General features: G+C 40.1%; 1 protein-coding gene across 3 annotated transcripts in view; it reads left to right on the top strand.

The window, feature by feature from the left end:
• The window catches only part of LOC311023251 (ras GTPase-activating protein 1-like), a 389455-nt gene that overhangs the window by 9688 nt on the left and 365542 nt on the right, over positions 1-14225 (top strand). For all 3 annotated transcript variants that reach the window (XR_014598202.1, XM_084024957.1, XM_084024958.1), the window contains exons 2-24: positions 3684-3836; positions 6838-6973; positions 7490-7560; positions 8276-8393; positions 8689-8720; positions 8913-8965; positions 9154-9304; positions 9472-9550; positions 9933-10056; positions 10149-10305; positions 10444-10531; positions 10780-10860; positions 11476-11633; positions 11759-11835; positions 11949-12121; positions 12227-12386; positions 12556-12698; positions 13086-13201; positions 13341-13427; positions 13522-13589; positions 13678-13766; positions 13901-13978; positions 14084-14218. Coding sequence is in view for 2 of the 3 variants with exons in the window: in XM_084024957.1 (XP_083881083.1) it covers positions 3684-3836; positions 6838-6973; positions 7490-7560; positions 8276-8393; positions 8689-8720; positions 8913-8965; positions 9154-9304; positions 9472-9550; positions 9933-10056; positions 10149-10305; positions 10444-10531; positions 10780-10860; positions 11476-11633; positions 11759-11835; positions 11949-12121; positions 12227-12386; positions 12556-12698; positions 13086-13201; positions 13341-13427; positions 13522-13589; positions 13678-13766; positions 13901-13978; positions 14084-14218 (2527 nt within the window). In the remaining variant the exon portion in view is untranslated. The remainder of the gene's footprint in view (positions 1-3683; positions 3837-6837; positions 6974-7489; positions 7561-8275; positions 8394-8688; positions 8721-8912; positions 8966-9153; positions 9305-9471; positions 9551-9932; positions 10057-10148; positions 10306-10443; positions 10532-10779; positions 10861-11475; positions 11634-11758; positions 11836-11948; positions 12122-12226; positions 12387-12555; positions 12699-13085; positions 13202-13340; positions 13428-13521; positions 13590-13677; positions 13767-13900; positions 13979-14083; positions 14219-14225) is intronic.

Raw genomic sequence — 14225 nt, 5'->3', positions numbered from 1 at the left:
CATGATTTATTAATTAAAAGTTGCCAAGCTATTGTTGCTTCTGCCCAAAGCGAAATCTTTAACAGTAAAATATTGTAGGTGACAAACAAATACATTGTAACTGCCATTTAAAATTATATTTGAAAATGCACGTGTTGCACATAAGCTCCTCTGCGTCCTGAAATATCTTTTTTCATTCACACTAGGAGCGTGCTTGGAAAAACAATCCAAATGGGAATCCTCTGCAGTGTTTGTCTCTGTATTGTTCAGCAGTGTACAGAGGTCACCAAGTCCACATTCTCTCAACTAGTTAAATAATAACCGCTCAGTCATATATCAAAGTTAACATGAAGAACATTATTCTATATACAATGAACAATTGTAATGCAGCCAATAGGCCCACTATTAATCCCTATTTAAATATTCTCAATTTGAAGTTACCTTCAACGTGAAGTCAGAGGTTTAATCGATGGGTGGCAATCAGTTCTATTTAATGATTTCTGGTTACAAACCTTCTACATATTCAGTTTATTTGTAAAGAAGTATGAGGTTCAATGTATCATACTAGTTGACTTGTTCATGTTTTCTCATTTTAGCTTGTTTTTTTTTTAGAATATCAGTTGTGATTTCTAACCTTCTTCCGTCCTTCCTCTTATTAATCTTTATGGTTAACGTTTAGCTATTTCTTTTAGACATGAGTGGGTGGCAGGAGAAATAATTACAGCTTACAGAGTCAGAATCCAAAAATGGAAATTCACTTAAAGTTCTATAAAGACAGGGTTGATGTAAAAACACAGTCTATGTTGTTTCACACCTCTGCTTCTAATCTGTTGGACTCCTTCTAGCCTTGCACTTTAAACCTTCCTGCTCCTTGTGTAATCGTCCTACACACAGGTGTTAGACTTGACAATGTGTTGTGTATAGCTCTTTTTGTTTCATAGTTAACAGCAGGCGTTATTTTTATATGTTCACCTGCAACTTTAAACATCCCAAAATAGGCTAGCTGATGCTGATGATTCTTGGATGTGTGTACCACTGCCTAACCCACAGCAACAGCAGCAGGCTTCTGGCAGCACGATGCACAGCCTCAGGGAGTTCATCAGTTTGAATCAACATTTTCTATTTTAGTTAGTGTACTTCATGTATGCGCAGCAGCGCAGTGTGCAAAGGGGCTTGGTGAAAGCGTCTATAGATTGGAGGTTGTGGTGATTAATAAATCAGCCAGTCACATCACTCTACTATTACTCTGAAACAGCTGTGGCAGTCACAGTGACACATGCGGACAACCACTCCACAAATGACGAATCAGCCTCTTCAAGGAATTATGTTGCTGTCCGGATGATGTGCCGTCATGCAGCACAACATATCTGCAGTTAGAGGCAGATGGAGTGTGCGTGTGTGTCTTTTTTACACTTAACAACGACGATGTCAACAAATGTAAAAAATGTAAGCAATATATCTGATTGCATAAATCCAATGCTATTTCAGTCATAATTCTACTGAAATTCATAAAATGTCATAAAGTGACACAGTAGCTTTTGCAGATTCTTTTGTTAAAAAGTTGGAAATGAGACTATTGTGCAATTGCACAGAATTGGCTGGCATCACTATCCCTTATAATGGATCTGAATGATATGTGTAGAGATGTTTGGGGTTATTTTGTAACAGTCAGGTGTTGTTGCATGTAATCTAATCACGGGTAAATACCAAACTGAATGAGTGCGGCATGTGCTGGCGGTTGCACCACCACGAAAACAGGCCCCTTCGTGTAAAGCTATGTTTGTGGATAACTATTGGATGGATGACTGGTACAGGGTTAATAACTGTTTTCATTTGGCTTTTTCTTTGGGATATTTACTGGTGATCTAAGGAGGTGTGGCTGTACTATACCACACACTCTCAAAAATGTCTTGGATTGGTGCTAGTAAATCAGAAGTGGGCTTTGGAGTTGGTAAACAGAGTGGACAGAAAGCAGAGACTGCATAAATCATGATTGATAGGAAGATGCTGGTTTGTAAGAAGATGAGGAAGATGATTTACGCAGTCTTGTGTTTTGCCAGTCTCCCAACACTGGCTGCCCCCTATGTGATTAAGAATTGCTTTAGGCAGTGGAAATGGTAACCGACCCTCACATTGTTGTTGATGTTGATATTGTGACTCATTTTGAACGTTGAATATTTTTCTAGAGGAAGTGGTTTGTGTGATTTGGTTTTGAGACTTACAGTCTTACTTGGCCTGGTTCAGGATTAGTGGTTGTCATACGGCACACATCGTATTGTGCCATAAAAACTGGAACCTAGCTAGTTTGGTTTGTTGGATGGGACGCCCAGCTCTACTTTCTGTCGTTCCTTTGCAGTCATCTACCTTTCCCTCTCCACTGTTCCATTCTCTTTCAGTATTTGCCCCAGCTTCGCCAGCGCTTTAAGGGCTACTTGGGCCTACTCTCCAACTGCTCTCAATTGGCCTCTTCAATTCTCTTATCAACCAAATTGCCCCCCAAAGCGCCCTCTCGGACACTTAACTCTCCCCTCATCTTCGACAAGTCTTCTCCAGCTTACTCCATGAGCAGAATTCACCAGGTTTTCTTTACAAGTAGGGACCTTTACTCACCTAAACCAGAAGGGAGTCTATTAAGTCTCCTGTGAAAGGAGCTACTGCAGCACCTCATTCATCTTCTCACCACTGGATGTTTTTTCCAGTCACTGCCTTCCGCCCCGAGAGGCACCGGTGGCCTAAATGTGGAAAAGTTGTTAATTTTTCACCCCAGCTGGCAAGACCCAGTCAAGTTCAGCCTCACCTGCTGAAATTTTAACCAGTGTTGTTCCTGGGGCTTCTGTTTAATTCAGCAAGCAGCAAGACTTTAATGGTGTGCTGGAAACCCAAAAATAAAAGCTTTTGGATTTCCATTTGTTTAAGAATACATGATCTGTTCATTCTGTCTGGGTTGTACTCTCATGAGTGTAGATGGTAAAATTCATTAAAGCTCGATATCCATTTCTCTTCTATTAGTCTATCTACCATTTTTGATTGATTTATTTCACTCACCAAGTTCCCAGAACTGTTCTGAAAATGACGAGAAGCACTATGCTCTCAAGGTTCAAAGTGGAAATGTATGTAAATCTTACATGACACCAGGTAACCTGATGAAGGTGTTTTCTTTTTTAGCTTCATTATGATTCAAGATTGTTTTTGTTTTTTTTTCTGTAATATTATCATTTGATTTTGCAATTTTCTACACTTTTATTTCTGGTTATTTCCTAAACCTGGACTGTGAAGAACTCAATATAATTGTGTTGTTCTATATCATTAGAAATATACTTCATAAGAGAGGTACTGTTTTTTCAAATTGGTATTTCCTTCTCTTGAAGTTTTAGTTTTAGGTAAACATTTTGTCATTAATTCACATTAATTTATGGCGTGTCAAAATAATAAATCTCATCCATCTCTTATCATGTTTAGCTCAGCCAGTTGTTGGTTGTTTACCACAATTGTTGTATTAGTAGAAAGTGGTTTCTTTAATTTTAACCAATTTAATGTTAGACTGAATGTTAATCTATTGTAGATTTATGGTGTATTTACTGCTCAACAGAAATGTGTACTTGCTGCTTGACAGGTTTATAAATTTAGTAACGCAGTGCCTCTCAAATGCAGCTCCATAAATCTGCCGCCCTGCTAATTATGTCCTCCTTGTCTGTCCGTCTCAGGTGGTACCATGGCAAGCTAGACCGAACCATTGCTGAGGAGCGGCTGCGCCAGGCCCGGAACCCTGGCAGCTACCTCATCAGGGAGAGTGACCGCCGGCCCGGTTCCTTTGTCCTGTCTTTCCTCAGTGTGACCAACGTGGTCAACCATTTCAGGTAAGACAGAGGACATGCAACAGGCACAAATGTTTTTTTTCCACAATATGTTTATTGTCATTTAGCTATATCACATACCAGAACTATATACAGTACATGACAGATATTCACACACATATTCACCTTGCATCAATATCAATTAATATATATATATAAATAAAATGTATTAAGCTCCTACATTATTTACAATTAACTTTTAGGTAAAGCCTAGATTTACATCTTTCATGATATTAATGTATGGTCCCTAAAGATGAAAAAAGTATTTTCAGACAGATACAGCCCCAAAACTCCTGTATCCACATTTACAATGATGATGTGTCCATACTCTTCCAACACAGAGCAATATCTCTGGCTTGAAGAAGTCCAAAGTCCAAAAGTTTAGTCTGTTTTGATGTTTGTATAAAGTACTGCGGATTTATTCCAAGTACACAGAGTTTGATGTTCAAAGGGACTTTGGTATTAAACATCTCTGACAAACATTTTACAAAAATCCTTCCAGAAGTTTTGGATCTTTGGACATTCCCATAGACGGTGGAAAAAGTACCTTTCTCATTTCTCAGATACAATATAGATAAAAATGCATTGGTAGATCTGATAGGTCTCTTGCTTGATAGTAACCAAGGTTGAGGTTTGTTGTTGTATAGAAATATTATGATGCTGAGGTCAGTTGGGCAGCCATATAATACCAACAATTGGGAAGTATAAGTCTACCAAATCTCACAAGTCTCATAAGCAAATATAAAAGTGTAAGTAAATGAGTTGTAAAAAACTGATTTAACATGTTATTGATTTGTGTATATGGATAACTACACCCCTTGTATGAATATTATAGGAAGCATGAAGTATTTGGCCTGGGCATCTTTTGCTCAAATAATGTCCTGTCTGAAGTAATACAATTATTTGGACCTTCTTTCTACATTCATATCTTGCAGCCTGCGGCTAATCAGCTGTTTTCCCAGTTGAGTCTAAAGTTTGTTGTGGCTGTGAAAACAAATCTCAGCACCGAGTCGTTTTTGTGTCCATGGATCGCACACCTGGCACTACTCGAGAGCTTTGGGGTTGGCATATTAAAATAGTTTTGTCAGACATGACGATTTTAGTATGAAATCTAAACATAACATGGCATCTAATATTAAGCAGGCAGCATGCAACCTCAAGTAGATGATAATGATAGGGGAACTACAAGTTATTCATTAAAAGGGCAGAGAGTCATAGACACTGCAGTAAAGGAGCAACCTCAGAGATGACCCGATACTGAAGTGAGAATGTTAAGGTTTGAAAAGTGATGTCCAGAGCCGAAGCCTTCCAAACAGAGAGTGCAAAGCTTGAGAACAATGTTAGTAGAATGCATATCGTCTTGCATACTTGAACCAATGACTCCACGAGGTAGTGTGACGCAGAAGCCTTTTGAATGTGGGTGGACCTGAATGTGCGTGGGTGGACCTGAAGTAAAAGAATGAAGACAGCACACTCGTCTAACAACAATACCTAGGGGTATTTTCCGACCTTATAGTCAATAACATAAAACAGATTGGGCATTACAATATGTCCTTCCCTTCAATGGGTATGTTATAATCAGCATGAGGACACATTTAGCCTGCAGCTAAACCATAAAAGAGGAAGATATAATCTTTCCGATCAAGGGCAAATGATGTGACATCCTCTACTTAATTTGGTTCTTCTTCTTTTTTTTTTTAGAAAGTGGTTTACTTGATTATTGGACCTGAAAAGTGAAAGTAACCATTAGAGGTCTATAAGCATTGATGTGATGATACCTATCAGGGCATATCTGTCCAGGCCATTTGTAGTTTGGTCATTGAAACTCGAGATGCACCGATACTGACATTGGATATTGGTCCGATACTTACTCAAATAGCTGGAATGGATATCGGTGACGATAGGCCAATCTGTTTTCAGATACCATTATTTGAATATAAAACAGTTCAGTAACATTAATATCTGTGTATTTTGTGTATTTGTTACAACTTGTTTTACAAAGTTACCAAGGAAAGCAATGTTAAGTTCAGCCAGATGTTGCCTTACACATAAAATAATGATCCAGTCACTTCCACACAGTGAGGCATAGAGCTTATAAATTAAACACATCAGATCAGTACTCGGGTATCTGTATTGGGACTGAAAAACATGGTGCCCCCAATTGAGACACCGATTTTCTCAAGCATACTGCCTTCATTGAATAAGGTTTAGGTTCTTCTCTTTCTAAAGCTTTTTTTTAAGTGCCTGTATGTAGGCTACTTTAATTTCCTGCTTCTACTCTATTGATCATGTTTGACCTGCTAATTTTATAGAAAGCAAAAAGGTTTTTGTTCCGAAAAATCATGGACAATTTCTCCAGAACATGCACTTCTCAAATTAAGAAACAATGACATCATCTCCTTCACTCACAATAGTTAAGTACGGACCCATGATGTCATTGATGCTGGAAAGAAGGAGCCCTTGTGTAAGGGAATTATGAACATAAGGTTAAATGCATGACATGGTCACTTCTATTGGCGGATGTCCGTAGATTATACACAGTAATGAGTAACCGTAAGTGCATTTTTTATTTTTATAAACCCTCAATCAGAGATCCATTCAATTGATTAGCAGACAGTTAGGATGAGTGGCTCTTCAATGGGATAGAGCAGTACTTTTTTCATACCATTGTAATCATTCACTATCGTGATTATCAGTCACTTGTTGATGATAGTTGGACTCAACAGGACTGCCTCTATTCCCCCCTTCTCTCACTGTCTGAAATCCTCTTTGGATAATATCTCCTGACTGATGATTGTGGTAAAACTGCTTATTATGTACAATGTTTCATCTGCAGTGTCAGAATGAAACCAATGTTGCTGCAATCGAGTCCAGATAGATAATTTCACTGTCATATAAATCAAATTTGATCATTTTATATTCCCTTCTCTGCACAATGATTAGCCTGTATTAAAAAAAAAAAATATCTGTGCTGTTTGTAATCATTGTTGTTTTCTGTCAACAGGATAATAGCCATGTGTGGGGACTATTACATTGGTGGGCGACGGTTCTCTTCTCTATCAGACCTGATTGGTTACTACAGCTATGTGTCTTGCCTGCTAAAAGGAGAGAAACTGCTATCACCAGTGGCACCACCTGAGGTGAGAATGACTCATGGCTGGGATTTTACAGTCTCAAAAAACTAAAAATGAAAGGCCCTTTCTGGTATATTTGACACATTGAAGCATTCCCATCCATTTTTATATAATTATAGCTTGATAGCAATCCATGGAGGTTGGGAATTAATTAGAGATCTTAGATCTAGCAAACATGAATTTAAAAAATTTAAATATGCCAAATGTGAGTGGAAGAAATGTACCTTTTGATGGTAACTAAAAGTCAACCTTGATTCCTTTAGTCAGCCATTTATACAAGGGAATATTTTTTCATGTCTTCCTTTCCTCCTTTCTCTTTTGCCTCCTGGCAATATTCAGAACAGTTGGAATAATCTCAAGCTTATTCTAATTGCCTTTTTTAGCGGCGTGTGATATTTCCCAGAGGGAGTTGTAGTAGAATACTTGATTTTGTGGAGTAATTGGGCGACTTAACATGGATGTAGTTTTGGAAGGTCACAGCTAAGAATGAGCGTTTCATCTTTTGTGTGCATGTTTCCGCAGCCTGTAGAAGACAGGAGAAGAGTCAGGGCCATACTTCCATACACCAAAGTGCCAGATACTGATGAGATCAGGTACGTATCTGTGTGTAACTGTACAAAAGAGACTTTACTCGTGGTATACTTTCATATCTAACCAGTCACTTTCTTAAAAGTACTCTCATGAATATGATTCATAATCTTTGAGACACAGACAAGCCCAGATGATTTCCTAGGCTTACAAATATAGTATTTGATTGTATTGCTCCCCAAGAGTGGCCTAGTATCCCTTTGTTTTTTTTGTTATTTTTTGCATGTTACAGGCCTGGTCTTCCCCTCACAGCAGCCTGGAAATCACATCATCTAACTTGTTAATGTAAAACATTCTTTCCCCTGTCATTAAGCTGCAATAGGCACACTTACTGATGATCCCAGCTATCCCTGATTTCCTAAATCTGATAAACATCTGTCTGGAGTCGACCTCAACCCTGAGTCTGCCAGGGAGCCACTGGCTTAACAGAGTAGATCAACATGCAGTATTTAACTCAGATGTTATGAGTCAGAGGAGACACCTGCTGGTAATGCTTTAGTATTACAATGCTAAATAAATAGACGCATGGCAATTTCTTTGTCTCGCATCCTCAAGATGACAATTTATTAATGGAGCAAGTGTGAGAGAGAGATGCTGTTGTCATATTATCAAAACCTTTGTTTATTCAGAATTTACAGTCTGTATTTCTGCCTTTTTCATACCATCTGCACAATATCACAGTGCTATCCCTTTCTCTGTATGCCCGTTTGGTATCTTCAGCTTCCTGAAAGGGGACATGTTTATTGTTCACAATGAACTGGATGATGGTTGGATGTGGGTGACCAATGTTCGGACAGAGGAGCAGGGCCTCATCGTGGAGGATCTGGTGGAGGAGGTGGTAAGTACAGCAGAATACGTGAAGGCTATATTTACTTCCTTGTGTGCATCATAACATCTAAGACTATTATATGCAAAGAAGTATTCTAAATGATTAGTGGGGTTTGCACCGTAAACTCAAAATAAAATGGTGTGACTTGAATATATATCATACCAAAGTGGCATTAATATAGCACCCAGGATGGTGATATGATATCTGAATATACAACACAATAGTGCATACACGTCACAAAGACTGCTTTGATCATCTGTTAGAGTTGGTGTCTTGACACATTTCTGTTTCTGATATCTTTCAGGGGCGGGAGGAGGATCCGCATGAGGGAAAAGCGTAAGTTGTTTTGCCATGAATTCACTTTTCTTGGTGATTGATCACAATTATTAATTTGGGTAATATAAGTTAGTAATTTTAAGTGATGGTGTTGTTGCAGTAGCTTCTACTGCACATCTGTATTTTGTTGATTGAGCTCATTTTGTGTTCTGCACCTCCTTCTCCTGGTGTTCTCGCTCAATCCCGAAACAGCTGGTATCACGGAAAAATCACCAAGCAAGAGGCCTATAACCTGCTGATGACAGGTACCATTCCTCTTTGCCTTTCATGTTGCAAACGTTATTAATCACTTGTGATGTTATATTGTATTTTTCTTTGTCAGAAATAACTTCAGAGCATCAGTCCATTTATCAAAATATATTGCTGAGCATGCACTAAAACCTTTCTCTTTCTCCCGCGCTCTGATTCTTTTGCCCCCGTTATGATTTCATAGTTGGCCAGGTGTGCAGTTTTCTAGTCCGACCGTCAGACAACACACCTGGGGACTACTCCCTCTTTTTTCGCACCAATGAAAACATCCAAAGGTTCAAGATCTCCCCCACCCCCAACAATCAGTACATGATGGGGGGGAGGTACTACAACAGGTATGTCCTGCAATGTGCCTGCCATCTTGTTACAACAGAATAATATCAAGATGGATTATATGGTAACTGCAGCATTTTAGTAGTTGTAGCTAGCCTGTGAAATGTGTATTTGACTTTTTAATAACTGACGTGCTGCATCTTGTTTGTTCTCACTCTCTCACTGGCAGTGTTGATGACATTATCGAACATTACAAGAAAGAGCAGATCGTCGAGGGATACAACCTGAAAGAGCCAGTTTCGGTGCAGGTAGGAACAATTGTATATTAGCAATATTGCGCCTATTTGAAGTTATATTTTTCTTAAGGTGATGACATCTGACAATTGCTGACACACGTGCTACCATGCAAATTATCCAAATATTGATGTCACTACATACCTGTCTAGACAAAGAGTAAATGCTGAGTGCCAGTGTCACTGAACTGGCAATGTGTATTCTGGAGAAAAAAAAAATCATATTTGTTTACTTTAAGATCTAAAACATCTCTCTGGGGCAACAAAGCTAAAGTTAAAGCACTTAAAACAAGTATTGTAGTGTAAGCGAATAAAGCGGATTCTTATTCTGAGCCCTTCAAATGGAATTGATTTGATGGTTGTGTGATGACTTGATTTGTTTTTGTATTTACTATAGCACCAGGAACAAGTTCTTCCTGACACAGTGGATGGGAGAGAAATTTATAACACTATCAGACGGAAAACAAAAGACGCTTTCTACAAAAATATAGTCAAGAAAGGCTACCTCCAGTTCAACAAAGGTATATGAGACATCTGTCTTCTTTAGCAGTTTAATTAGACTCTCCGTTGTCTATCATATAATAAACCTTTTAATGGTTCCGCTCACCTTCAGGCAAAGGCAAACGATGGAAGAACCTTTACTTCATCCTGGAGGGTAACGATGCCCAGCTCATCTACTTTGAGAGTGAAAAGAGAGCCACCAAACCCAAAGGGCTGATCGACCTAAGTGTGTGCTCTGTGTATGGTGTGCATGACAGTCTGTTTGGCAGGTGAGATGGCAAAATATTGTTCTTGGTCTAATTTAGCAAAGTTGGCACGAGACACTGCATGAAAGCAATTTCTTTAAAATGAATTATCATACTGTGCACGGTAATTTAAAATCTTCTCCCCCCATTTTATTTTTTCAGACCACACTGTTTCCAGATTGTTGTTCAGCACTTTAGCGAGGAACAGTACATATTCTACTTCGCAGGGGAGTCTCCAGAACAGGCACAGGTAATAATAAGAGCGTCAGCACCGCCCTATCACTGATAGCTATTTCATCAAAGAGGTTAGTTTTTGTGTGCTCAGCCATGGGAACTGCTCCTGTTGTTTGGAAAAAGAAAGTACATTTGCAGTCCGAACCGGTTCTTCATCAGATACAGAGGACCACTGGATAGTTTACAGTGCTGTGAGTTCATACAGAGACAGAGCTCATGACAACTATGTTATCCAAAGGTTTTGACAGTGTTCATTTTTTGCAGGATTGGATGAAATGCCTTCAAACTTTCTGCAGTAACTTAAGGAAAACCACTCAGCCGACCACCAACAAGAGGCTTAGACAGGTACGTATTCCATCAGCCAACCTGTCTGTTTAGGGACCCCAGTGTGCAGAAACCATCTTTAAGAGAAACTAACCCTATGTCTATAACGGGAGTGGCAGGTACCCATAGAACCCATTTTCTCCCTTTTGAAAATCACCATGCTAGTCATGAATTCATTCAGTTGTCAGTATCTTCTATTCTATCTTAACTTCTATTATTTAAGTATTATTTTTTGGCCTTTTTGCCTTTATTCATGGCGAGGACAGCATGAGAGAGACGCGCAGGAAAGGATCGCCGGTTGTTCTCGAACACGGGGCCAGTGAGGTCTTAGCCTCGGTACATGGGGCGCCAACTCTGCTGAGTGAGCTCTCTGGCGCCCAGACAAACTTCTATTATAAGATCATTGTGAAGTGGAAAGATCATATTCTCAGTAGAGGTGATATGGTGCCTCACCACGAGTGGCTGGTAATTGCTGGAAATCATGTAAAATAAAGCCCCTGCAGTTTGAAAAACAGTCTCTTACTGTCCTGAGACTTTTCATTTTCAGAACTGTACTGTTTGTTTTTAATTCATTCATTTAAAATTCTGGGCAGTTATTACAACCCAAACATGCATATTTTGTTTTTTTTATCTCAGGTGAGCAGCCTGGTGCTGTATGTGGAGGAGGCCCACAAGCTGCCAGTGAAGTATTTCGCCAGCCCCTACTGTAACATCTACCTGAACAGCGTCCAGGTGGCTAAAACACACCCGAGGGAGGGGCAGAATCCTGTCTTCACGGAGGAGTTCATCTTTGAGTGAGTCACATATCTGAATGCTTATTGAATGCTCTTTCTTTCCCCACATTTTATCCAGCTCACATTTCCAGAAAAGTGTCTCTAGTTACGACAGAATTATTGAATATATTTTCTTTCTGTTTCAGTGACTTGTCGAGTGAAATAAACAGATTTGAAATCAGCCTGAGCAACAAAACAAAAAAGAGTAAAGAAAGTGACATCTGTAAGTACATTTTAAAACCAATGTAGTCAATTCACCTCAACTCCTTGTTTCATTTCACAACTAACATCTCTCCCACCTTTTCACGCCTCAATCTGTCTCCTCCTCCCTCCCAGTGTTCATGCGTTGCCAGCTAAACCGTCTGCAGAAGGGCCAGATGATTGATGAGTGGTTCCCTCTCAGCTCCCATGTGCCTCTGAAGGGCATCGAGCCGGGCTCTTTACGCGTACGTGCACGCTACTCCATGGAGAAGATCATGCCGGAAGAGGAGTACAGCGAGTTCAAAGAGGTCTGATTTCCCGGAAAAGTGTTTTTCGATTGCAATGTCCATTAAGTGTGTGCTTCTCTGGGACTCACTTAATATGACAATATCATTGCCGTGTGTCCTCTGCAGATGATCTTGCAGAAAGAGTTCCATGTCATCTACGCTCTGGCCCATGTGTGTGGTCAGGACCGCACCTTATTGGCAAGCCTCCTTCTGCGGATCTTCAGACACGAGAAGGCTGAAGCCCCTCTACTCAGGACCCTCAATGACAGAGAGATTAACATGGAGGGTACGCAGGCAATAATAACAGAAAACAAACAGCTCAGTTGCATACATTAACCGGAGGAACCCACAATGTATTCATGTTGAATAAAATGATGATGTATTTGTTGTAGATGAGTGCTATAACCATCAATCCTACATGTGCATGACCTTCTTTATTTGTGCGTTACTGCCAGATGAAGCCACAACATTGTTCAGAGCAACCACACTGGCCAGCACGCTGATGGAGCAGTACATGAAGGCCACCGCCACACCATTTGTCCACCACGCTCTCAAAGACACCATTCTCAAGATCATGGAAAGCAAACAGTCCTGCGAGGTAAAGAGTTATTCTACAAGCTATTTCCCCCCGCCTATAAGATGCAAAGAAAACCTTACAAATCTCTAGGGGCTGTGTGAGCCTGAGTTGCGATGAATATTTCAAAAACACTCTGCAGTTCTTATAGAGTTCATACACTCATTGAGACACATTTCCAGTCCGTGCATGTGCTATTGTTTTTCTTAGCTTCTCTTGTTTTCAAAATAAGAAATATCAAAAATGCATCTACCAGTGACTGATCCACAGCTACCCAACATACATATCAACGTAACATGCAATGTGCATGGTTCACCTTGATGCATTGTGAATTTGAATAAACGAATTAATCTGAATTAATTGTCATTTGTTTTTCTTTTCTCTTGATTTCTGCCTCTCTTTGCTTGCCAGCTGAATCCTTCCAAACTGGAAAAGAATGAGGATGTAAACCTGAACCTGGCTCATCTCCTCAACATCCTGTCTGAGCTGGTGGAGAAGATCTTCATGGCTGCTGAGATCCTACCACCGTAAGAACAAACCCTCATAATACCCGCACACACTGTTTTCCTGCATATTAGGTAGATCCTTCAGAATGGCTTCAAACAAATAAAAAGGCAACATTAAAAAAAACAAGTAATCGGTAATTTTCTGTGATGATCCATCCAGGACACTGAGGTTCATCTACGGCTGTCTGCAGAAGTCTGTGCAGCAGAAATGGCCCACCAACACCACCATGCGGACGAGAGTTGTGAGGTAAAGAAACACAAATAATCCATGTTAGACACGCTGTGGTTACTGTCTATTAGTATTACAGTCTAACGTACTTCATCCATTCTTCTTCTTCCAGTGGCTTTGTCTTTCTAAGACTGATCTGTCCTGCCATCCTCAACCCCAGACTGTTCAACATCATTGCTGGTGAGCATCCTTAGAAAAGCACACCAAATTCCATTATTATATTTGACATGTAACAATGTGTGTATTGCGTTTCCCTCTCTTCTTGCAGACCCTCCATCTTCAGCAGCAGGCAGGACCCTCACACTGGTCGCTAAGTCTGTCCAGAACCTCGCCAACCTGGTTGAATTCGGTGCAAAGGTGTGGGTTATGTACTTGAATGAACGGCATGCTGTAAAATCATTGTTTTGCCAGTGGCTGTACATCAAGAGGAGTAATTTGCATTGGTACTTGTTGTGTTGGATGTAAGTTATGCTTTTTCTATCCTCAAACAGGAACCCTATATGGAGGGTGTGAACCCTTTCATCAAGAATAACAAACACAGGATGATCATGTTTCTGGATGAGTTGGGGGTGAGTAACATTATTCGCCTTTTGATCAAACAAGCAGGCATATCTTCTTCTTCTAAATGCTGACTAAACTTCACAAGCTTAGAAAATTGTCGACTGTGTTTGTAGAACGTCCCTGACCTCCCTGAAGCCACAGAGCACTTTAGGACGGACCTGTCCCGGGACCTGGCTGCGCTGCATGAGGTCTGTGTCACACACTCGGACGAGCTCCGCACACTGAGCAACGAGAGGGGAGCACAGCAGGTCAGAG

This window comes from Eutrigla gurnardus, assembly GCF_963514095.1.
Source record: "Eutrigla gurnardus genome assembly, chromosome: 13".
Taxonomy (NCBI): Eukaryota; Metazoa; Chordata; class Actinopteri; order Perciformes; family Triglidae; genus Eutrigla; species Eutrigla gurnardus.
The sequence above is the reverse complement of the archived record's forward strand: the minus strand, read 5'-3'. Positions and strand labels throughout refer to the sequence as shown.